General features: G+C 44.3%; 1 protein-coding gene across 2 annotated transcripts in view; it reads left to right on the top strand.

The window, feature by feature from the left end:
• Positions 1–22,429: 22,429 nt before the first annotated feature.
• pter (phosphotriesterase related) overlaps positions 22,430–26,697 on the top strand; it is a 52,347-nt gene continuing 48,079 nt past the window's right edge. Inside the window, exons 1-2 of one of the 2 annotated variants that reach the window (XM_055655191.1) lie at positions 22,430–22,581; positions 22,958–23,404. In XM_055655191.1, the coding sequence (XP_055511166.1) occupies positions 22,973–23,404 (432 nt within the window). In that variant the 5' untranslated portion in view covers positions 22,430–22,581; positions 22,958–22,972. Of the gene's footprint in view, positions 22,582–22,685; positions 22,814–22,957; positions 23,405–26,697 lie in introns of those variants that run through there. The other variant, XM_055655198.1, reaches the window with a different exon arrangement.

Below are 26,697 nucleotides of genomic sequence, written 5' to 3'. Positions count from 1 at the left end.
TGATCATATTGAATGGCGGTGCAGGCTCGAAGGGCCGAATGGCCTACTCCTGCACCTAATTTCTATGTTTCTATGGTTATCTCTACACTATTGGAGACTGTACTAACAGATGGATATTAAATTATCATCAAATGCATCCATTTCCAATTGCGCAGCCCATCATTTTAATAGATATTTTAAGGTGCTGGTGGGGGGGGTGTAAAGATTTTAAGGTGAGGGAATAAAAGTTAACAGGAACCTGATAACATGGTTTTTTTTACACGAAGGGTGGTAGGTATATGAAAAGTTGCTGGAGGAGGTAGTTGATGCAGGTACTGTAACAATCTTTAAGAAACATTTAGACATGTACATGGATAGCATAGGTTTAGAGGACATGGGACAAATGCAGGCAGGTAATACTCGTGTACATGGAACATGTTGGTTGGTGTGGGCAAGTTAGACCGAAGGGCCTGTTTCTATGCTGTATGACTCTTTGACTTGATCTTCTTCTTATCGGGTCCAAGATTAGAAGTTGTTCAGCCAGAGCTGAACACACTTCTCGGCATCTGCATACAATGGTGTCTGTCTTGCGCTTCTTGTGCGTGGTGGTGGAAAGATTGGTGAAAACTGGGCTGCAACGTGAATGCTCTTTCCTTGATCCCTTTGACTCGATGACTATAACATTCAAAACTATTTGGACACATATATGGATAGGATAAGTTTAGAATGATATGGGCCAAACGCAGACCAGTGGGACTAGTGTAGATGAGGCATGTTGGTCAGTGTGGGAAATCTAGGTCAAAGGGCCTGTTTCCATGCCGTATGACTCTTTGATTTTCTATGAGATATATGAATACACTTAACCTAAAGTCAGGTTTTACTCATTGTCCTATTTTCATAGAGTACTTCAATAGAACAAGTGTCGGTTAACATTTAACATGTAATTAAACTTTTTGCATGTGATAGGGGAGAGAATCGGAATCTTCTTTTCCCACGTTGTAAAAATCAAATACTAGGGGACATAGCTTTAAAGTAAAAGGTGCAAATTTTAAAAGAGACTAGAACAAGTGCAGACCCATTGGGTCTGCTCCCCCAATGCACCCATTCCCTACCTGTAGCCCCCACGGTGGCCATGGTCCTCCAACTCAATCCGTTCCCAAACGTAAGATTCCAGCACTCCCATTGCCTTCCTCAGAAGTGCTCGTTGAAAATTGTGATGTCATCAGTTGAAACTGCCATTGTGACGTCATCAGTTGAAGCTGGTCTGTTTGAAATTCAAGGTATTTTGATTTAAAAAAAAATTAATCAGTAATAAGTCAAGAAATAAAGCATAAAATGTTCAGTGAAAGTGATCTCTACCTAAAGGGGGGAAATGCGAATCAGAATATGTAAATATCGTGTGAAAGTTATCATTTTTAAAGCTTTAATCGCAAATAACATGTCAAATATAGGATGAAATCTTCACCGAGGCATCAATTGAAGCTGGTGGTTTTAATTTCAAAGACTTGACTTTTTTAGACTTTTAATCAGTAATGAGTCGTGAATAAGTCGTGAAATAAAGCATAAAATGTTCAGATAAGGTGATCCCAGCCTCGACGGGATATATGTGAATTGAAATAATTTGTTTGGTTGTTTTGTTGTTCCGCGAGCATTGCCACTTTCATTTCACTGCACATCTCGTATGTGTATGTGACAAATAAACTTGACTTGACTTGACTTGAAATATGTAAAAATGTAATTGTTACCACGTAGTGGTTTTGCAAAGATGTAAAGACAACTACATATACACACACATATACACACGTACAAGATAAAAGTAAGTAAAAGTAAGTAGGTTTATTGGCCAAGTCTTCACATACAAGGAATTTGCCTTGGTGCTCCGCATACAAGTAACAACATGACATAGTGACAGTTATGAATGACTCAGAAAACACTAAACATTAATAATAATAAAACATTAATGATAAAACACCATTGATCAAGCATGTGAACCAACAAAAGATCAGACTTTTAATAAGTACTACACTAAGTGGGACCCGTTGGGGGCGCTAGTATGGGTGTTGTGGGCTGAAGGGACTGGTTTCCAGAGGGCTAGTATGCAAATTGTGCGCCAAATGGATTCTTGGGCTGGCGTCTCAGTCAATCAAGCCTGTTGTGCTGGCAACTCACTCACTCCTGGTGGGCTGGGAGTTGACTCACGGCTAATCCTTGAAATTCTATTTCAAGCAGGGTATAAGGCCACCAAATTCAAGTGCAGTTTCTTACCACTTCTAGCTGGGTGCAAGGCCACCAAATTCAAGTGCAGTTTCATACCATTTGAAGTAGGGTGCAAAGCCACTAAAGACAAACGAGTCGTGACCTCTCCCTCCTCAATCTTGCAGAAACTGAGCCACATGCACATTTCCGGGTTTTATAGCACCTTCCCCACCCCCCCACCGGAAAAGGTGTGGCTTTCATGTAGTGATTGACAGGAGTGAGATTCTCAACATTTAAAAAAAAATTAATAACACTTTTATTTTTCATTGATGGGAAGAATTCTCTGCACCTGCTCAGCGGAGGGGGGACTGAGTAAGGTGGCCAAAAATCACAGCCGTAAGTGGTAGCATTTTATCTGAAATCAATATACAGTGCAAACAGGAAGTAAGTGCATTTACAGTCGTGCCTTTCAACTTCAAGCCAATGCACCCACGCCACCATTTGCAGTAAGTGGTGCCTTTCAACTTCATGCCACCATTTGCAGTAAGTGGTGTCTTTCAACTTCAAGCCAAAGCTCCCAAGCCACACCCAAGCCATCATTTGCAGTAAGTAATGCCTTTCAACTTCAAAGCTCCCAAGCCACCATTTGCAGTAAGTGGTGCCTTTCAACATTCAAGTCACACCCAAACCAACACCCAAGCCACCATTTGCAGTAAGTAGTGCCTTTCAACTTCAAGCCAAAGCAACCAAGCCACCATTTGCAGTAAATAGTGCCTTTCAACTTCAAACCAAAGCTCCCAAGCCACCATTTGCAGTACGTTGTGCTTTCAACTTCAAGCCAAAGCACCCAAGCCACCATTTGCAGTAAGTAGTGCCTTTCAACTTCAAGCCACCATTTGCAGTAAGTAATGCCTTTCAACTTCAAGCCAATGTACCCACGCCCCCCATTTGCAGCAAGTAGTGTCTTTCAACTTCAAGCCAAAGCACCCAATCCACCATTTGCAGTAAGTAGTGCATTTCAACTTCATGCCACCATTTGCAGTAAGTAGTGCCTTTCAACTTCAAGTCAAAGCTCCCAAGCCACCATTTGCAGTAAGTAGTGCCTTTCAACTTCATGCCACCATTTGCAGTAAGTGGTGCCTTTCAACTTCAAATCAAAGCTCCCAAGCCACCATTTGCAGTAAGTAGTGCTTTTCAACTTCAAGCCAAAGCTCCCGCCACCATTGGCAGTAAGTAGTGCCTTTCAACTTCATACCGCAATTTGCAGTAAGTGGTGTCTTTCAACTTCAAGCCACACCCAAGCTACCATTTGCAGTAAGTAGTGCCTTTCAACTTCAAGCCAAAGCAACCAATCCACCATTTGCAGTTAGTGCCTTTTAACTTCAAGCCAAAGCAACCAAGCCACCATTTGCAGTATGTAGTGCCTTTCAACTTCATGCCACGATTTGCAGTAAGTAGTGCCTTTCAATTTCAAGACACACCCAAGCCAAGCCAACCGGAGGAGGAGGAGGAGGGAGGAGGAGGGGGAGGAGGAGGAGGGGAGGAGGAGGGAGGAGGAGGGAGGGAGGGGGGGGGGGGGGAGGGGGGGGGGGGCTCTTTTTGGAGCGCTAGTATGAACCATTTTAGATCAAATAGACATTTTTTTTTGCAAACTTTAGAACCAATAGCTTTAGAACCAATAGACATTTGTTTGCAAGCTTTAGAACCAACCAATAGACATTTTTTGCAAGCTTTAGAACCAATAGACACTTTTTTGCAAGCTTTAGAACCAATAGACACTTTTTTTGCAAGCTTTGGAACCAATAGACATTTTTTTGCAAGCTTTAGAACCAATAGACACTTTTTTGCAATCATTTTAGAACCACTAAGGACACTTACATTTGAGTTGACATGTGTTCAGTGTTATTCACAGCTCAGAGAAACGTGACCCTCTGCCTTGCTCCATCTTGAAGAGACTGTGTGGCACACCACTTCCTGGTTTTATATTCCCTCCCCCCTGCCGCCAGTGGGGGCAGCAGAGAGAATGGGGAATTTTGTAAAAACATGAATATCTCTGTCATTTTTAATCGACAAGAGAAATCCTCAGCACATATGCGGTGGAGGGGGGCTCTGAGCAAGGTGGCCAAAAATGACGGCCGTAGGTGGCGGCGTTCTCTCGGAAATCGCAGCACAGATGGCCAAAACCGGTCAGGAACAGACTTTTAGTAATATAGACATGATGATATACGGGGCACATTTTTTACACAGAGGTCAGTGAGTGCCAGGAACGCACTGCAGGGGGCTGAAGCAGATATGATATGGCTTTTAAAAGGCTATTGAATAGGCATATAGATACGCAGCAAATGGAGGGATATGCGTTACGTGGAGGTAGATAAATAATGAACTTGTTCAGCACAAAAGGCCTGTATTTGTGCTGCACTGTTCTATTTTCTATGATCCAAAAAATATGAGTTTTTAGTTTTAGATCTCAGTCTGAATACATTGAATAAATGAACTATTTCAATTTGCTGCTATTCATTTAAAATAAATCTTGATTCATTCCCTTTAGTTGTTTGTGCTTACTATAATACTAGTGTTATGAAGAGATATTCGCTGAATTAGATTATATCCAACCCTGGATTCCATTCAACATTGTACAAAACTGTCCCAAGCAATATGAATTAGAAATATTAGTGTTTCATTTAATCTACAACTAAAATGCTTTATTAACATTTTGTGATAGTAATTAGTTACAATGTGACTATATTTATGAAATGATCATCAATAATTTTATCTTGTGCTTGCAATTCTTGCAAAATCACTAAAGGAAAATCATGTTTATCATCAAAAGTCACGTTTATTTACTTTTGAAAAATTCTAACCTGCTAATTATCCAGTATTTGACATTACATTTATACATCACTGAGAAAGCTTCATCTATTTTAATCCTTATCTACCATGGGTGGAGTTATTTATACAAGTAATAATGTTTTATTCAGCCTTCTAAGAAACTGAAATGCCAGAAATGATATTGGAGCCAATAAAAAGGGATTATGTGAAATTGCCAGCTGGGACTAGTGTAGAAAAGTAATCATTGCCCTGTGTAGAATACCAAGTCACATTTTTCGCCTTTCCTTAATTTAACCAAACAGAATAGATTAATAAAATGCATTGTATCAGGTCTAGAAACTCCAACTTATAATTGATGAGTTTTATTACTGCACTTGCATATTACCTGTACTTCCAAAAATGGTATAAAAGAATTAGAAGAGTGAAGAACAGAAAAAAAGATTCTTTGGGCTTGTCAAGGCCCCAAATAGTGAGCCTGTATCACTTTCATAGTTGCAGTCAAATTGAAAAATTATCATTTTACTACATGTACTTTGGCAATAATAAAAGAATGATTAGTCCGGTGATACTTCCTACTTGAGAGCACGGACCTTGCAATCATCAATGGTCTCAGAGATTGTTAATCATGGGACACCTTTCAGGAATTAAGGGATGGGGGTAGCAGCCAGTAAATACAAATAAATACCAATCGTCAATCTGAGGCAAGGATGAATGCACACTTTAGTCAATAAAGAACCATCTCCCATCTCTCCAAACAGTGGTAAAACAAGGTAAACACAAAATGCAGCAGTAACAGGCATCAGCAGGACAGGCATCTATGGAGAGAAGGAATGGCAGACGTTTCGGGTCGAGACCGTTCCATCTCTCCAGAGATGCTGCCTGTCCTGCTGAGTTACTTCAACATTTTGTGTCTACCTTCGAGTTAAACCAGTATCTGCAGTTCTTTTCTACAGTGGTAAAACAAGGTTGCTTTAAGTGTCTGAAATTACAACAAAGCTGTTTCAATATCCAGTGTGTTCCCATCGTAAATATGAAATTCTGCAGAGCCACATGACTACACCCAGAATGTTGGAATAAACTATAAATGTGACTGTAAATGTAAACAGTATTTACTCACTTGCTGGTATATTTGTCCTTAAAGAGTATAGAACTCAGTGCACTTTTGGTTCAGGGAGTTTGAGTTTGAGTTTAGTTTGTTCTCACATGTAACAAGGTGCAGAGTAAAGCTTTACTAACAAAACCTAATCAGCGGAAAGACAATTCATGATAACAATCGAACCATCCACAGTGTACAAATACATGACGTAGAGAATAACGCGAGTAACGTTTGCTGCAAGATAAAGTCCAGTAAAGACTGATCAAAGATAGTCCAAGGGTGTCCAATCAGGTAGATAGTGGCTCAGGCCTGCTCTATAGTTGTTGGTAGGATGGTTCAGTTGCCTGATAACAGCCCTGAATCTGGAGATGTGAGTTTTCTCACCTATACCTTTTGCCAGAAGGGAGAAGAGGAAGTGGCCAGGGTGCGACTCGTCCTTGATTATGCTGGTGGCCTTGCCAAGGCAGCGTGAGGTGTAAGTGGAGTCAATGGAAGGGAGGTTGGTTTGTGTAATGATCTGGGCTGCGTCCACAGTTCTTTGCCATTGCTTGCGGTCTTTGATGGAGCTGTTCCCACACCAAGCTGTGATGCATCCTGATAAAATGCTTTCTATGGTGCGTCTGTAGAAGTTGGTGAGAGTTGTTGGGAACATGCCGAACTTCCTGAGCCTTCTAAGGAAGTTGAGGCTTGGGTGTGTTTTATTGACCATTGCTTTAGTATGGGTGGTCCAGGACAAGTTGTTGGTGACAGTTACTCCCAGGAATTTGAAGCTATCAACCATCAGTATCTGCAAGGCAATGTCATAATGAATGAATAGATTTTACATCTGCAACTCCAGTTTCCATCTTGGTCCTTCAGAATCACAATAAATGGGTACTGTATATCCTGGTCGAACAGGAGGAGATGGTATAGCACATGGGTCACCTCAGGTAGTGAATCATCATAAATCAGTGGTTGGGCAATGGAGGCAGTGGAGGTGCCGTTCAAAAGAATAATCAACCGAGATTGGCAGTGTCGTGTGCTCTGTAAACCACAGAGATCTGGAGGAGCTAACTAATTGTGGGTGGCACGGTGGCGCAGTGGTAGAGTTGCTGCCTTATAGCATTTGCAGTGCCAGAGACCTGGGTTCGATCCCGACTACAGATGCTGTCTGTACAGAGTTTGTATGTTTTCCCCATGACTGCATGGGCTTTCTCCAAGATCTTCGATTTCCTCCCACTCTCCAAAGATGTGCAGGTTTGTAGGTTGATTGGCTTGGTATAAGTGTAATTTGTCCCAGCGTGTGTAGGATACTGTTAATGTGTGGGATCGCTGGTTGATGCGGACTCGAAGGTGCCGAAGGGCCTGCTTCTGTGCTGTAACTCCGAACTAAACTAAACTAAACCAATGAGGCACTACCAATGGTAGAGGATGCCACCCCTGTCCTCCTGAAAGGACCTGTCATTTAACCTAAAATAACATCTGAAGAATCAACCTTTTGGTTTATTTGTCATTAGCACAAAGACATAAGAAAGTTAAATATTTTTGATGAGTTTTTCAAAACTGTGCAAGTGGTTTTGCTTCACGTGGTGTGACTCTCTAAGCTTTGCTTGCAGAAGTACATTGATGTTATTTTTAATATTTTATGTCAGGAACAAAACTGGATAGGTTACTCTTTTTACAACCTATCCATTTTACAAAACGTGAATTGGGTTTCCAATGGGCCCTTCACAACTTACTGGGTTGTTTCCTCTCAGGCCATTGAAACCTACAGAATCTAAAACAACATCACTTCTGTACACATTTTCTGAGGACTATAATGCTCAGTGCATCATTGCCAGTGTATACTCAGTGCATTTATCATATTAGCTACATATGAGTGGCTAATAATCTATGGTTTCCTACAGTCACAGACGGTCAGTCACGTTCATTAGGTTTGTGAACGTGAGAATTTAAATTTAGTTTAGTTTAGTTCAGAGATACAGTGCAGAAACAGGCCCTTCGGCCCACCGAGTCTGCACTGACCAGCGATTCCCACACATTAACACCTTCCTACACACTAGGGACAATTTACATTTATACTACGCTAATTAACCTACAAACCTGTAAGTCTTTGGAGTGTGGGAGGGATCTTGGAGAACACCCACGCGATCATGGGTAATAATAATAATAATAATAATAATATTTATTTATATAGCACTTTTCAACAAAACCAGTATTTGAACCAAAGTGCTTTTTGATTAAATTAATTGAACAGTGTCAAAAAAGAGAAAAAAAGAGAAAAAGAAAAAAAGACACAGGTACACTTGGAGATCAACTTGGAGAACCCCCACAGCGATTCATGAGGGGAGCACCAAAAAATATCCAGTTTCTCCATACAGAGTCCCCCCGAGGTCGGGGCCTATATCTGGCCTCCTGCCAGCCCGGTGTCTTCAGGCCCTCTTGCCGGTCTTAGGTGAACATCCATCAGTGAACAGTAAGACTGCAGCAAAGTTCACACAGGCCGCGCCGGCCGAACCCCCGACTCTGGCGATCTCGGATCCCAGGCTCCGCGGTGCTGTCGACGGTCACAGTGCCCCGGAGATTACCGCAGACCCGGTAAGGCATTCCTTGTAGATGTCCCAATACACCGCCGTCGAAGCTGCAGTCCCCCGCAGTAATGCCGCTCCAGTGCTGCTCAGTTCAAAGCACAGAGAACAGAAAAAAATCTCCGACCAAACGTAAAAATAATCCCCCATTCCCCCCCCCACCCACCACATAAAAGAAGACCTCCAATAAAAAACCTGATATGAACAGGACTAAAAATAAAAATAAATCTAAAGGACGGCAGCAGGAAAACACGGCCCCAAATCGCTTCCTACGGGGCAGCCAGTCGGTGGTGACATACAAAATTGTAATCACGTTCCTCCAATGTAAGTACAGTGCAGCAACTCCACCGCTCGTAAGCCTTAAAGTTGTGTATTTCTAGCAAGAAGAAAATGCAAACCTATTTTGCATTGAAAGCATTGACAAAGCAACAACATAAGAAATCTAAATTCTGCAAAACAACATCCTTCCTACAGCAGGGTGACCAAAATTGAACACGTTCCTCCAAATCTTGTTCTAAGCCAAAATGTATTTCTACAAGATACTTCCAGGAAACTTATTTGGAACATCCTACCATAGTGAGCACAGTACAGAACCATGTGTTTGAAGTCAGCCTCATTAACAAGCACCCAAATCAACTGACGTCTGCCCAAATGTAAGACTGCTTCCAAAGTAGACTGTCCGTGGTGTGCAGGGATCTGTTGTGAGGTTTCTTGCCAGGTTTTGCAACTGTACATTCAGAACTCGAGGACATTAGGAAATTCTTAGAGTGGAATTACAGAGCACATCTCTGAAGATCTCTCCTGGTCCGAGAACACTAATGCAATTATCAAGAAAGCTCATCAGTGTCTCTACTTCCTGAGAAGATTACGGAGAGTCGGTTTGGCAAGGAAGACTCTCTCTAACTTCTACAGGTGCACAGTAGAGAGCATGCTGACCGGATGCACCGTGGCTTGGTTCAGCAATTTGAGCGCCCTGGAGAGGAAAAGACTACAAAAAGATGGCAGATGCATGGCAGATACAGTATAATGTGGATAAATGTGAGGTTATCCACTTTGGTTGCAAGAAGGGGAAGGCAGATTATTATCTGAACGAGGTCAGGTTGGGAAAAGAGGAAGTACAATGAGACCTGGATGTCCTTGTACATCTGCCACTGAAAGTAAGCATGCAGATATAACAGGCAGTGAAGAAAGCTAATGGCATGTTGGCCTTCATAACAAGAGTAGTTGAGTATAGGAGCAAAGAGGTCCTGCAGTTGTACAGGGCCTTGGTGAGACCTCACCTGGAGTACTGTGTACAGTTTTGGTCTCCGAATTTGAGAAAGGACATTCTTGTTATTGATGGAGTGCAGCAAACGTTAATTCCCGGGCTTGCGGGACTGTTATATGATGAAAGAATGGAGTAGTGGGGCTTGTATTCACTGGAATTTAGAAGGATGAGAGGATATGTTATAGAAACATTTAAAATGATTAAGGGATTGGACACGCTGGATGCAGGAAACGTGTCCGATGTTGGGGGAGTCCAGAACCAGGCGCCACAGTTTAAGAATAAGGGGTAGGCCATTTAGAACTGAGATGAGGAAAAACTTTTTCACACAGAGAATTGTGAATTTGTGGAATTCTCACCCTAAGAAGACAGTGGAGATAGATTCACTGGATGCATTCAAAAGAGTTAGATCGAACTAGCTGAATCAAGGCTAGCGGAATCAAGGGGTACAGGGAGAAGGCAGGATCGGGGCACTGATTGTGGATGATCAGCCATGATTACATTGCATGGCGGTGCTGGCTCGGGCTGAATGACCTATTCCTGCACCTATTGTCTATGTATCTATGTATCTATGAATACAAAAAACTGCAGATGCTGGTTTACAAAAAAAAGACACAAAGTGCTGGAGTACCTCGGCAGGTCAGCCAGCATATCTGGATATTGTGGCTCAGGGTTTATTAAACGCAGCATTGATAAAGCTACAGTATTATCTCATGGAATTGGGGATTTCATTAAGTATATGATTTATAGAAACAGATGAACCTCTTAAAAAAAAGACTTCAATTAGTGTACGATGTGTAACAATATACTATAAACAGGAATGGTTATATTGAAGGGTTAGAAACATAGAAACATAGAAAATGGGTGCAGGAGTAGGCCATTCGGCCCTTTGAGCATGCACCGCCATTCAATATGATTACGGCTGAACATCCAACTCAGTATCCCGTACCTGCCTTCTCTCCACACCCCCTGATCCCTTTAGCCACAAGGGCCACATCTAACGCCCTCTTAAATATAGCCAATGAACTGGCCTCAACTACCTTCTGTGGCAGAGAGTTCCAGAGATTCACCACTCTCTGTGTGAAAAATGTTTTTCTCATCTCGGTCCTAAAAGATTTCCCCCTTATCCTTAAACTGTGACCCCTTGTTCTGGATTCCCCAACATCGGGAACAATCTTCCTGCATCTAGCCTGTCCAACCCCTTAAGAATTTTGTAAGTTTATATAAGATCCCCCCTCAATCTTCGAAATTCTAGCGAGTACAAGCTGAGTCTATCCAATCTTTCTTCATAAGACAGTCCTGACATCCCAGGAATCAGTCTGGTGAACCTTCTCTGCACTCCCTCTATGGCAATAATGTCCTTCCTCAGATTTGGAGACCAAAACTATACGCAATACTCCAGGTGTGGTCTCACCAAGACCCTGTACAACTGCAGTAGAACCTCCCTGCTCCTATACTCAAATTCCTTTGCTATGAATGCTAATTTACCATTCGCTTTCTTCACTGCCTGCTGCACCTGCATGCCTACTTTCAATGACTGGTGTACCATGACACCCAGGTCTCGCTGCATCTCCCCTTTTCCTAGTCGGCCACCATTTAGATAATAGTCTGCTTTCCTGTTTTTGCCACCAAAATGGATAACCTCACATTTATCCACATTATACTGCATCTGCCAAACATTTGCCCACTCACCCAGCCTATCCAAGTCACCTTTCAGTCTCCTAGCATCCTCCTCACAGCTAACACTGCCCCCCAGCTTCGTGTCATCCGCAAACTTGGAGATGTTGCATTCAATTCCCACGTCCAAATAATTAATATATATTGTAAATAGCTGGGGTCCCAACACTGAGCCTTGCGGTACCCCACTAGTCACTGCCTGCCACTCTGAAAAGGACCCGTTTACTCCTATTCTTTGCTTCCTGTCTGCCAGCCAGTTCTCTATCCACATCAATACTGAACCCCCAATACCGTGTGCTTTAAGTTTGTACACTAATCTCTTATGAGGGACCTTGTCGAAAGCCTTCTGAAAGTCCAGATATAACACATCCACTGGTTCTCCCTTATCCACTCCACTAGTTACATCCTCGAAAAATTCTATAAGATTCATCAGACATGATTTACCTTTCGTAAATCCATGCTGACTTTGTTCAATGATTTCAAGTCTGCCCAGCTCATTTTGAATATGGCTGACCTGATCTTGTCATCAAGCCTACTTTCTAACCTGTTCCCATAATCTCTGGTCAATGGTTTATTTATTGTCACCTATACAGAGATACAGTGAAATGCTTGTTCTACATGCTTTCCAGCCAAACCATACCATACATGAGTGAAATATATCCTCTTCTAGAACGGCATGCAGAGAATCGCCGGGTTCCAGCACCATCTTGCAGCTTTCAAGACTCTGAAATGTCTGATCTTGTCTTAAATATGGAATTTCTTATATTCCTCACGTAAAGGCCTGGGGTCCTTGCAGCACTGGTTCAATTAAGCGAGTCAGCCTGGCCTAGCGCAATGCTGTTGCCATCTTCCACTGCCGCACATGCAGTTGTCACAGGTTGCTCTCGAAGTCACTCGTTCACCTAGTTGCTGTAGGGCCTCATACGTCAATAATTCTATCTATGGACAAAAAATCTATCTCTGCATTTCAATTATAAACAATGACTCCACACCCATGGCTTTCTATGAAGGAGAATTTAAAAAATTCACGATTTCTTTGAGAAAATATTTTTCTCATATCCATTTTAAATGTGTGATTTCTCATTCTGGAACTATGCTTCTTATATCTAGATTACCCCTCACGGAGAAACTTCCATTCAGCATCTGGCATGTTAAACCCTCTCAGAATATTACAGCCTTCTAACTTCAGTAAGTGTGGGCCAATGCCGCTAAATATATTTTTGTAAACTCATCCTTTCATGCCAAGAATCAATTTTGTAAACCTTTCCTGAACTTCCTCTAATACAAGTATATCATCTCACCTTAAATAAGGAGGCAAAACTACATGTAGTACTCCAGCTGTTATCTTTCAATACCACGTGCAGTCATAGCAAGACTGCCTGCAGTCTGGGCGTTACATTAAACTTCCTAATTACATACTATTTCTGCATTTCAACTTCCTGTGTTTCACATTTGAGGATCCCTCAGTGCATCAGCATTCCAAACCTCTCACAATTTAAATAAAATGGTGCGTTAATACTCTTCTTACTAAAGTGCACAATATTATATTTCACCACATTATACTGCTTCTGACAAACTTATTTTCATTCATTTAACCTGTCTATCTCCCTTTGCAGGCTTTGTATCCACCTCACAACTTGTTTTCCCACCTTGCTTTGCATTGTCAGTAACTTTGGCCACAATACCTTTAGTTCTGCATCCAGATCATAAACATGGATAGGAAATTGTTGAGGTCAAAATAATGAACATCTGGCATCTGATAACGAAAGTATGCCAGCCAGAAAATTACCCATTTATTCCTACTCTCTCCCTTCAGAGTTAGATGTGGCCCTTGTGGCCAAGGGGATCAGAGGGTATGGAGAGAAGGCAGGTACGGGATACTGAGTTGGATGATCAGCCATGATCATATTAAATGGCGGTGCAGGCTCGAAGGGCCGAATGGCCTACTCCTGCACCTAATTTCTATGTTTCTATGTTTCAGATATTTAGCCATTTATCCATCCGTGCTCCTAATGTCACTTACCTTTAGCTTTCATACATACATTTTACACAGCACCTCCAGGGACACAAAATACAGGTTTTCAGACATGATAATGAAGGAGGTAAAAAAAGTAAAGGAGTAGTATTACTAATCAGGGAGAATGTCACAGCTGCACTCAGAGAGGATATACTGGAGGGTTCATCCACCAAGTCTTGATGGATAGAGTTCAAAATAAGAAAGGTGCAATCCATCTGATAAGATTATACTATAGGCTTCCCAATAATCAGAACATAGGGAAATAGACATGCAGACAGATTATGGAAAGATAAAATAGCAACAGGGTTGTTGTAGTGGATGACTTTAAATTCCCCAATATTGACTGGGAATTGGAGTCATAGTGGATCACAAAGACATACAGAGACACTCCTCCTTATTCAGCCTAAATTATTGCCAGCCAAGTTGCCAGTCTTAGCTCGTACCATTTGCCTGGGTTTGACCCATATCCTTATAAACCTTTCCCATCATGTACCTGCAAAATGCAGGAGATGAGGAGCTTGTGATTGATAGATAGAAAGGTCTTACGAAGGGACACGATCCAAAAGGGACGGGACCCTTTTGTTCCCCATGTATGCTGCCTGACCGGGTAAACTATCCCAGCACTTTGTTTCTTCAACTTGTGACTGACTCTATTTCTCTCTCAAGGCTTCAAGAGAACAGAGTATGAGGGCAGAATCAGAACTGTCATTGCAGAGATGATATGGAGAATTAAAATTACAGGTGACTGAAACATATAGAGTTCTCCTATGAACTGAATGGAGATACTATGCAAAGTACACATCCATTCTGACTAGACAACATTCTAACACTAAACATAATACACTAGATTGAAAGAAGTACAAGATAATCGCTGCTTCACTTTAAAGGACTGTTTGGGCTCCCGGATGGTGGGAAGGCACAAGGTGAAAGAGGTGGCACATCTTAATGGGCCTGTCCAACTTAAGCAACTTTTAGGCGACTGCAGGAGACTATGCAGTCGCCACATGGTCGCCACATGTTCACGGGTGGTTGCCGGGGAGTCGCCTTCATGGTCGTGAGCAGTTCCCACATTCTGGGAACTAATCACAGCCTCATTATGGTCGCTGCAAATTTTTCAACATGTTGAAAAATTAACGGCGACCGGTATTAAGCCGCCATGGATAGTAGCGAGAATTCTCGTGCCGTAGGTGGGTCGCCAGGAGGTCCTAGTGGGTTGCCAGAAGGTCATAGGTTCTCATAGGTTGTACCCGGTGCTGACCGGTGAATTCCATCGGCTCATTGGGGAAAAAACATAAGCAGTAGTTTTCACAACCAAGGATAAACAACCGGCAATGTTAAATGTCCGCCGAGCTTCACAGCCATGTATCTCTGGCTTCTATAAAAGTTGTCTCCACTCCTTCTCCCCCATCTCCTCCCCCCTCCCCCCCTCTTTTAAAGGACTTACCATACACTGTGCTTTAGCCGTCTTAATTACAGCGCCAACCTTCCTGTTCATCGCGGTGTGTGTCTGTATCACCTTGGCTTTGCACCGTGTGAATTTCACTCAGACAATTTTATTTGTAACATACACCCGAAGGTGCAGTGAAATGAATTTGCCAGCAGCGGTACAATTAAAAAAGAACACACAATACACAATAAGATTTAACACAAAACATCCACCACAGCATTCTTCACTTTAAGCAGGACAGCTCTTTGCGAGCGGCAGTGAGTGAGCGGCCTAGTGAGGGAAGTGCCCTGTGAGAAAAGTGTGAGTCTTTGGCTCGAGAGTCTTAGGAGAGGAGACCACGCAATACGCTTGAGAGGTAGAGACCAAAGAAGGAGATGTCAGGTAAGCTGATTCAGTGCGATGCTTGCAGTATGTGGGAGGTCAAGGACACCGCTGGTGCCTCTGGCTGCTACAAAAGCGAAAAATGCATCCAGGTAGAGCTCCTGAAGGGCCGTGTTGGGGAACTGGAGAAGCAAGTGGATGACCTCCGGTTCGTACGAGAAACGGAGTCGTTCCTCGACAAGTCCTACAGTACGATTGTTACACCTAAGGTACTGGAAGAGAGAAGGTGGGAGACAGTGAGAAAGGGAGGGAAGCATGGAATGCCAACGTCCCCGGGTGATGTACCTCTTGTAAACAGGTTCATCCGCTTAGAAGCTGTTGGGACAAACGTGAGCAGCGGACTGGCCTGTGATGCGAATAGGGCTGTTGAGCCAAAACCAAAAAGGCCTAAGGCAGGCAAGGCCATTGTAGTGGGAGACTCCATCGTGAGAGGTACGGACAGGGGTTTCTGCGGCAACAGACGGGATGCGAGGATGGTGTGCTGCCTTCCCGGTGCCAGGATCCAGGATGTCACGGACAGAGTGCAGAAAATCCTCAAGGGCGAAGGTGAACATCCGGAAGTGGTAGTGCATGTCGGTACAAACGATGTCGGAAAGAAGGGGATGAATATTCTGCAGCGTGACTTTAGAGAGCTCGGAAAAATGTTGAAAAGCAGGACCTCCAGGGTTGTTATCTCCGGTTTGCTTCCAGTTCCCCGTGCTGGCGAGAGCAGGAACAGGGAGATACGGGACCTGAACGTGTGGCTGAGGAACTGGTGCACGGGGCAGGGATTTAGATTCTTAGATCACTGGGATCTGTTTTGGGGTAAGGGGGAACTGTACAAAAGGGACGGATTGCATCTTAACAGGTGTGGGACCAGCATTCTGGCAGGCAGGTTTGCCACTGCTACACGGGTGGCTTTAAACTGATTAAAGGAGGTGGGGTGTTGAATGGGACAGTGGAGGATAGAGTTAAAGGGAAAGGGTTTCTTAAATGTGTGAGCGTAGAGACCGAAGGGTGTAAAATGAGGGTAGAAGAAATAGGTAGCAAGGTGAAAAGTAAAAGTGGCAGGCAGACAAAACCAGGGCAAAAATCAAAAAGGGCCACTTTTCAACATAATTGTATAAGGGGTAAGTGTTGTAAAAACAAGCCTGAAGGCTTTGTGTCTCAATGCAAGGAGCATTCGGAATAAGGTGGATGAGTTGAATGTACAGATAGCTATTAATGACTATGATATAGTTGGGATCACGGAGACATGGCTCCAGGGTGACCAAGGCTGGGAGCTGAACATCCAGGGATATTCAATATTCAGGAGGGATAGACAGAAAGGAAAAGGAGGTGGGGTAGTGTTACTGATTAGAGAGGGGATTAATGCAATGGAAAGGAAGGACATTAGTTTGGAGGATGTGGAATCGGTATGGGTAGAGCTGCGAAACACTAAGGGGCAGAAAACGCTGGTGGGTGTTGTGTACAGGCCACCTAACAGTAGTAGTGAAGTTGGAGATGGTATCAAACAGGAAATTAGAAATGCGTGCGACAAAGGCAAAACGGTTATAATGGGTGACTTCAATCTACATATAGATTGGGTGAATCAAATTGGCAGGGGTGCTGAGGAAGAGGATTTCTTGGAATGTATGCGGGATAGTTATCTAAATCAACATGTAGAGGAACCAACGAGAGAGCAGGCTATTTTTGACTGGGTATTGAGTAATGAGGAAGGGTTAGTTAGCAATCTTGTTGTACGTGCCCCCTTGGGCAAGAGTGACCATAATATGGTTGAGTTCTTCATTAGGATAGAGAGTGACATTGTTAATTCAGAAACAATGGTTCTGAACTTAAAGAAAGGTAACTTTGAGGGTATGAGACGTGAATTGGCCAAGATTGACTGGCAATTAATTCTAAAAGGGTTGACGGTGGATATGCAATGGAAGACATTTAAAGACTGCATGGATGAACTACAAAAATTGTTCATCCCAGTTTGGCAAAAGAATAAATCAGGGAAGGTAGTACATCCATGGATAACAAGGGAAATCAGGGATAGTATCAAAGCGAAGGATGATGCGTACAAATTAGCCAGAAAATGCAGCATACCGGAGGACTGGGAGAAATTCAAAGACCAGCAGAGGAGGACAAAGGGCTTAATTAGGAAAGGAAAAATAGATTATGAAAGAAAACTGGCAGGGAACATAAAAACTGACTGCAAAAGTTTTTATAGATATGTGAAAAGAAAGAGATTAGTTAAAACAAATGTAGGTCCCTTGCAGTCAGAAACAGGTGAGTTGATCATGGGGAACAAGGATATGGCGGACCAATTGAATAACTACTTTGGTTCCGTCTTCACTAAGGAAGACATACATAATTTGCCGGAAATAGCAGGGGACCGCGGGTCAAAGGAGTTGGAGGAATTGAGTGAAATCCAGGTTAGCCGGGAAGTGGTGTTGGGTAAACTGAATGGATTAAAGGCCGATAAATCCCCAGGGCCAGATAGGCTGCATCCCAGAGTACTTAAGGAAGTAGCTCCAGAAATAGTGGATGCATTAGTAATAATCTTTCAAAACTCTTTAGATTCTGGAGTAGTTCCTGAAGATTGGCGGGTAGCAAACGTAACCCCACTTTTTAAGAAGGGAGGGAGAGAGAAAATGGGGAATTACAGACCAGTTAGTCTAACATCGGTAGTGGGGAAACTGCTCGAGTCAGTTATTAAAGTTATTTGGAAAGTGGTGAAATCATTGGACAAAGTCAGCATGGATTTACGAAAGGTAAATCATGTCTGACGAATCTTATAGAATTTTTCGAGGATGTAACTAGTAGCGTTGATAGGGGAGAACCAGTGGATGTGGTGTATCTGGACTTCCAGAAGGCTTTCGACAAGGTCCCACATAAGAGATTAGTATACAAACTTAAAGCACAAGGCATTGGGGGTTCAGTATTGATGTGGATAGAGAACTGGCTGGCAAACAGGAAGCAAAGAGTAGGAGTAAACGGGTCCTTTTCACAATGGCAGGCAGTGACTAGTGGGGTACCCCAAGGCTCAGTACTGGGACCCCAGCTATTTACAATATATATTAATGATCTGGATGAGGGAATTGAAGGCAATATCTCCAAGTTTGCGGATGACACTAAGCTGGGGGGCAGTGTTAGCTGTGAGGAGGATGCTAGGAGACTGCAGGGTGACTTGGATAGGTTGGGTGAGTGGGCAAATGTTTGGCAGATGCAGTATAATGTGGATAAATGTGAGGTTATCCATTTTGGTGGCAAAAACAGGAAAGCAGACTATTATCTAAATGGTGGCCGATTGAGAAAGGGGGAGATGCAGCGAGACCTGGGTGTCATGGTACACCAGTCATTGAAGGTAGGCATGCAGGTGCAGCAGGCAGTAAAGAAAGCGAATGGTATGTTAGCTTTCATTGCAAAAGGATTTGAGTATAGGAGCAGAGAGGTTCTACTGCAGTTGTACAGGGTATTGGTGAGACCACACCTGGAGTATTGCGTACAGTTTTGGTCTCCAAATCTGAGGAAGGACATTATTGCCATAGAGGGAGTGCAGAGACGGTTCACCAGACTGATTCCTGGGATGTCAGGACTGTCTTATGAAGAAAGACTGGATAGACTTGGTTTATACTCTCTACAAGTTAGAAGATTGAGAGGGGATCTTATAGAAACTTACAAAATTCTTAAGGGGTTGGACAGGCTAGATGCAGGAAGATTGTTCCCGATGTTAGGGAAGTCCAGGACAAGGGGTCACAGCTTAAGGATAAAGGGGAAATCCTTTAAAACCGAGATGAGAAGAACTTTTTTCACACAGAGAGTGGTGAATCTCTGGAACACTCTGCCACAGAGGGTAGTTGAGGCCAGTTCATTGGCTATATTTAAGAGGGAGTTAGATGTGGCCCTTGTGGCTAAGGGGATCAGGGGGTATGGAGTGAAGGCAGGTACGGGATACTGAGTTGGATGATCAGCCATGATCATATTGAATGGCGGTGCAGGCTCGAAGGGCCGAATGGCCTACTCCTGCACCTAATTTCTATGTTTCTATGTTTCACTGTGTTGGAAGGCACAAAGTTAATAATAATAATAATAATAAATTTTCAGATAATAATAATAATAATAAATTTTATTTATGGGCGCCTTTCAAGAGTCTCAAGGACACCTTACAAAATTTAGCAAATAGAGTAAAAACATGTAAGCGGAATGAAATAAATAGTAAAGACATCACCAGTACACAAATTAAAGACAGAATTCAATCCAAAGACAAAAATCAAAAACACAATATGAAGAGAGAGCAGCGGCAGCTAAAGCGCGCCAGCGTACACTCTCCCTTCCGGCAGCCATCTTGGACACAGAATAAAATAATCATTTACACACAAAAAAAACATCCCCCCACAATGGTTACAACTGTGGGGGAAGGCACAATGTCCAGTCCCCATCCCCAGTTCTCCCATAGTCAGGCCTATTGAGGCCTCCACAGTTTCCTCTACGGAGGCCCAATGTTCCTGGCCGATCTCGCCGGGTGGTGTTGCTCCAGCATCGGGAGAGTCCTCACAGCGGCTGGGACGGCTGGAGCAGCCGATTTCCTACCAGAATCCGTGGCATTCCAAAGCCGATAGGGCTGCGTCGGTTGTTGCTCCGAGGCTCCCGATGTTAAAGTCGGCGCCGCCGCCCGCGGCTGGCCGCTCCACAGTCCCGCAGCTCGACAGCGTTGATCACGGCGGTCTCAGCATACCGGAGCTCCAGCGCGGCGACCCAGCCAAGGCATCGCCTGCTCCACTCCGCACCGCAATAGCGCTCCAGCGCTGTGCCGCCACCGAAGCTGAAGGTGCTGGGCGGTCCCCGCCAGGGAAAACGCCGCTCCACTCCCACTGGTAGGCCGCAAAGACGGGTCGACGGTGCAGCCCGGGGAAAAAGCTGCCTCACCAACCAGGTAGGGACCTAGAAAATAGTTTCCACCTTCCCCCCCACATAAAAAAGTCAAATTTCCCAACAAACATAGGACAAAATTCACTAAAAACTAATTTAAAAAAAGTGAATTGAATGGACAGCTGCTGGTTAGCAGCCGTTCCCCAGGATGGCTCCTTCTTCTCCTCCGTTCAGTCAGTCCTCCTCCTCATTCACCCGTGGTCGGGGCCATAAACCTCCGCACTCGCCGCTATGGATGGCCGGATGTACAGGCCATCTCGTCGGGACAGTCGAATACACTCCATGGCTTGTAGGTCCCGAATCGACGCTTTCTTATCGGAGACTGCAGCTTCAGGATGTTGTAGGCTGCAGGCCGGCGGTCAGAGCTCTTCTCCGGGGATCCCTGACGAGGGATCCCAGGCTCCGGACGCTGTGCCCGCAGCTAGAAGCTCCACAGACAGCGGCTTCAGGATGTAACAGTCCGCGGGCCAGCGATCGGAGCACTCCCTTCCGGCGACACCCGGCAACGGCTTGCCCGCTCCGCGATGAAAATTCCACGCTGCGTCCGCTGCTAAAACTCCAGGCCCAACTCTGGGTAGCCGCTCCAATCCATGGTTTTAGGCCACGAGGGAGGCGACATGGAAAAAGTCGCCTCTCCACGGAAGAGGCGACCAAAAGCGGTTCCCCTCTCCGCCCCCCACACAAGACACACTGAGAGACACTAAAACACACATTTAGACACACCAAAAAAAACAAAACAAGTAGAAATAACGAACACGCTGCTGGCAGGGCAGCCGTTTCGCAGCGCCCCCACTGACCGATGTGTGTGTGTGTTCCACTCTGCCAGTCGCCGTTCTAGTTGCCGATTTTGGGAAATTGCCATGAGAGAGGATGCCATTGGTGAATATGCTGCCTAACGGGTAGTTTCAGGTGAGCAGCTATCATGAATCTATTAAGCAGGCTAAGCCGTGGAATCACTGCCCCTTCCGTCAGAGATATTGCCTTTGTCCTAGCTCTGCAAGTTAAAACTGTTCCACTTTCCTTGAGAGAAAAACTGATTCAATCACAAGTTAAAGACACAAAGTGCTCGAGTAATTTAATGGATCAGACAGCATCTCTGGAGAAATATAATAGGTGACGTTTTCGGTCGAGATCCTCTGAAGAAGGATCTTCACCCAAAGCGTCATCTAAACTAGCATGTACAGTTCTTTCCTACACATCTCTGGGGAAGATGGAGAGGTAACCTTTTGGGTCAGGGCCCTTCTTTAGACATTTCTCTCTATCACAAGCTCCTCGTCGCCTTCATTTTTCAGGTACATGATGGGAAAGGTTCAGAAGGATATGGGTCAAACTGACCTTTTGGGTCGGGAATGTCAGTTCCTCCCCTAGATCCGAATATAAAAAACACAGTTTAAGGACACTGAATCCAAAACGTGCTGTTTATTCCTTCATTCCTTTACATCCCCTGTATCGGTTGTTCAAGGTGTGGACTCTTATATATTGGCAAGACAGCGTAGACTGGGCAATAGTTTGGCTGACATCTCCGCTCAGTCCGTCTGGACCGACCTGATCGCTCGATTGTCAAACATTTTAATTCCCCTTGCCTTTCTGCCCTGGGCCTCCTCCACTGTCGGAAGGAGACCAAACACAAATTGGAGGAACAGCACCTCATATTTCGATTGGGCACCTTACAACCCAGTAGTATGAATATTGATTTATTTCACTTCAAGTAACCGTTGCATCCTCTCTCTCTCTCTGTTCCTCTCCTGTACTAAGGTCACTGTACTAAGTTCAAAGTCGTCATGTTGAGTCTCATTGTCTGTAACTCGTTTTCACCTGGCCCACAGCTAACAATGGCCTGTTTCCTTTAACATCGTTACTTTCATTGCATATCTTTCATTAATTTATTCTATATCTCTCTATATCACTATCTACATCTCTCATTTCCCTTTCCCCCGACTCTCAGTCTGAAGAAGTGGCTCGACCTGAAATGTTACCTATTATTTTTCTCCAGAAATGTTCTCTGACCCGCTGGGTTACTCCAGCTTTTTTCCTCTTCCCTTCTGTACAACTCGACTGTTTGCGTTCAGCCGCAAATATCCATGCAGAGCTGTATTAAGGAGCAAAGTACAGGGGAAAACTCGCGAGAAAGTGTGTGGCGTGCTTTGGTGAAGTGCAGTGAAGCCTGGCCGACCGAGGCGGAAGTGAAGATTGACAAGTTGTAATAGACAAGCGGCCCGAGATTTCCAGCTGGTGAGTTGCAGACACTGACATTGAATTTATGCAACCGTTTTGTTCTGATCACAGCGCAGATCAAACAAGAGTAGTAAGCGAGCTCTGCAGGACTAAAAGAAACTAAACCTCTGATTTGGATCGTCCCTCCCTAGGAAGTTGACGTTAAATTGAAAATCTATAAATAGTTCACAATGCAAATCTTATACGCGGCTTTAATCTGTTGCGATCGCTTACTGGCGGCTTGGTTTAGGTTTGCACACATTCTAGCTTTTGCAATGATTTCAAGCTAACTCGCGTGAAGCGGTCTGTTCAAAACTAAATTCTCTAATTACATTCTACCGCGATTGCAAGCGAGCAAGCCGCACCTAATCGACTGTTTGTTGCTGCTTTTCAGGTGCTTCCCAAGAAAATGCCTGGGTTAAGTGGGAAAGTTCAGACTGTGCAGGGGCTGATTGATCCTAGTCAGCTGGGTCGTACCCTGCCCCACGAGCACTTGGCCTTGAGTTTCGCTTGTTGCTACTCGCCACCGGCTCCCGGGCAAGAAGAGCGCTCGGAAATGCCCATAGCCATGAGTAACATGCACTGGCTTCAACAGAACCCGTACAGTCACAGGGGCAACCTCTTGTTGAACGAAGAGGCCGAGGTGGTGAAAGAGGAGCTGCTGCAGTTTAAGAAAGCAGGAGGTGGGACTATCGTGGAGAACACCACGACAGGGATTTGTAGAGATGTGAAGACTCTCCGACGCCTTTCTCAGGAAACCGGTGTGCATGTAATTGCAGGGGCAGGATTCTATGTGGGTGCAACTCACTCCCCTGAAACGCAGAACATGACTGTGGAAAATGTAAGTGTACATCACTGGATGGGGTGGGGTGGGGGTCGGGTCCTTTGGACAGAAACGTCACAGTAATGCAATTGTTTTGGTCACAATGATATAGGAAAGATGTTGTCAAGGTGGAAAGGGTGCAGATAAGATTTACCAGGATGTCAGGGTCTACCGGTTACCGGTCAGAAGTTATGGGGAAAAGGCAGGAGAATGAGGTTAGGAGGGAGAGATAGATCAGCCATGATTGAATGGCGGAGTAGACTTGATGGGCTGAAAGGCCTAATTCTGCTCCTATCACTCCTAGCAAGACAGGTGATCTTATAGAGGTGTACAAAATCAGGAGAGGAATAGAACAGCTAAATGCACAGAATATTTTGCTCAGAGTAGGGGAATCAAGAACCAGAGGACATGGGTTTAAGACGAGGAGGGAAAGATTTAATAGGAACCTGAGGGGTAACTTTTTTTTACACAAAGGGGGTTGGTGTATAGGTCAAGCTGCCGGAGGAGGTAGTTGAGGCAGGTAATATTGCAACCTTCAAGAAACATTTAGACAGTTACATGGATAGGATAGGTTTAGAGGGATATGGGCAAAACGCAGGCAGGTGCGACTAGTGTAGATGCAGCATGAATCAGTTGGGCCAAATGGCCCGTTTCCATGCCCTATGACTATGATAGTGTTGCTTCTTCAATAATGTATTGTGTCAGGAGGGAGGTGGTTACAAAATACTGGAGTAACTCAGCGGGACAGGCATCATCTCTGGAGAGAAGGAATGGGTGACGTTTCGGGTTGAGACCCTTCTTCAGTGGCAGGAGGAAGATTGGGATAGAGAGGAGATATTTGAATGTTCACCAGAATAAATCAAATATAGTTGATCTCATAGCTTCACAGACTTGTACGGCAAAGAAATTAGTCCTTAAATTCACCATATCCGATTATTTTGCTCATCTGTACTAATCCCATTTGTCTCCAATAGCACCCTATCCCTCTGTGGGGTTTTATCCACCCGTTGATGACTAACAATTAAGAGTTGTTTCAAGTTCGGAGTTGTATGTTATTATTCGGTGGCTTATTTTATGTAGGGAAAGGTGGTATGAATCATTATCAGTTCCATTCTTCTTCTTTACATCACTCAACCAATTTTTGCACCACCTTAATGCTTGTGCCATATGGTCACAAGCTGTGAGATGATGATCTTGCAGGTCTACTCAAACGAGTTGAATAAACCCTCCCCCTCCCAAGTCATCCTACCAGTTCCACTGATCGCATACTCGTATCTCTCTTGTTACCAAACCTTCCCCAGCCAACAATGGGGCCTTTATCGGCTCCACCCTTCCTGATGCCATCTGTTGCCAGTCCTGATTTGTTCTGGCCTTTTTTTCACCTCCAAATTATACTTTCAGTCTGAAGAAAGCTCACTTATTCCTTTTCTCCAGAAATGCTGCCTGACCCTGCCTCCAGCATTTTGTGTGTACCGTGGAAACATCCCTTGGATTGTGTGTATATGGAACAAGCTGTAAGAGGAGATGGTTGAGGCAGGTGCTATAATAACATTTCAAATACATTTGGACAGGTACATGGATAGGAAATGTTTAGAGGAATATGGGCCTAAATGCAGGCAGGTGGGACTGGTTCAAAATGGGGCATCTTGTTGGCATGAGCAAGATGGGATGAAGGGCCTGTTTCAGTGCTGTATGGCTGTATGACCTCAGTCAAATCTTAAATAATTGGATTACACCATATCCAGAAATAGATGAACTATTATTAGATGGGTACCTTTAAAACAATAGCTCATCATTTAAAGCCCAAATCAAAATATCTGCAGTAATAAACCCAAATTGCAGAAATGAAATTCTTTCTAATGATCACAACTGTCAATAAATGAAAAACAAAATAATTCAAATGCTGGATATCTGAAATAAACCAGATAATGGTGCAAATGCTCGGGAGGTCAGGCAGCATCTGTGCAGGGAAAAGCTGAGTTAATACTCGCTCTCCCCTTCTTTCCACAGGTGCTCCCTGACCCGAGTCATTCCAGTATTTTTCTAGTTTTATTAGCATTTAATAAAGTACCAAATAATGAGTTGTGGAACAGTAGCAACTTAGATTAAGCAACTGAGTCATACAGCAAGAAAATAGCCCCTTCAGCCCAACATGCACACGCTGACCAAGTTGCCCCATCTACACTAGTCCCACATGCCTGTGTTTGGGCTACATCCCTCTAAACCTTTCCTATCAATCAATTGTATCCCTGATTGTAATTTGAGTACATAATTGGTTAAAGTATAGACGTCAGATATATTTTTCTAATTGGTGAGAAATATACAATAAGGTTCTACAGCAATTGATATTAGAACCATTCTCTTTTCCGGATATATAATAATGGACTGGGGACGCATAGGAATATGAAAGAATGGTACGGTCACACAAATGGAAGATGGGCAACAACATGGGCAATGAGCTGCTGCCGCGGAGCCGACCAGGTCCGGGCCGGCCGCTAGCAGAGCGAGGAGAGAAGCATGGCGGGAATATCCCGGGGAGTGCCCTGGCCCGTAGACCGAGCATCCGCCCAGACGGTCCAGCTGGGCCCGACTCGCCCGACGAGGCGGTGGACCCGCATCACAGACTGGAGCCTGCCCGATAGGCCCAGCCCGCCTGTCACAGACACAAGACTCTCCCATGATGGACAGAGGACCCTTCGACTGGAACCCGCCCGGAAGGCTCTGCTTGCCTGCCGCGGATCAAGGGAACCCTCCTGGAGGGCCGGTAAGCAGACCAGCTGAAGGAGCGAGTGCAGTGCCTCGACGGGATGTGAGCTGCTGGAGGCACTGTAGCTACCTGGGGCTCGACTAAACCAGGCACTGCTCCAGGAGGTCGAGCACGTGGACCGGACGTGGCCTACAGCGGTGGAGCAGCGACACAGAACACCAACGGCTATGCTTGGCCAGACCAAGCCCGCAACGCAGCCAGGACACAGACCTTTATGATCAGATCTTTGGGATGTGGGAGGAAACTGGAGCACTGGAACAACAGGATGATTGGGATAAATGCAGAGGCTATACTGACAGCACCACATGGGGTCAAGATTGAATCTGAGCTACTGAAGCCGTAAGGCAACAGTTCAACCTGCTGCACCACTCTGCTGCCCCACTCGCTGTAGCAATACACCCTGTAATATTATTAAATCTGTGCATTTTTAAATATATAATTGTAATTTACGCATGTCTTCACATTCATATGTCTATGTCACTTTTTTAAAAGGAGTCCAACAACATCAAAATCCTTTTAATTTCAGAATGAAATAAGCAGCCTC

This window comes from Leucoraja erinacea, chromosome 2 (assembly GCF_028641065.1).
Source record: "Leucoraja erinacea ecotype New England chromosome 2, Leri_hhj_1, whole genome shotgun sequence".
In the NCBI taxonomy this organism is placed as follows: Eukaryota; Metazoa; Chordata; class Chondrichthyes; order Rajiformes; family Rajidae; genus Leucoraja; species Leucoraja erinaceus.
The sequence above is the reverse complement of the archived record's forward strand: the minus strand, read 5'-3'. Positions and strand labels throughout refer to the sequence as shown.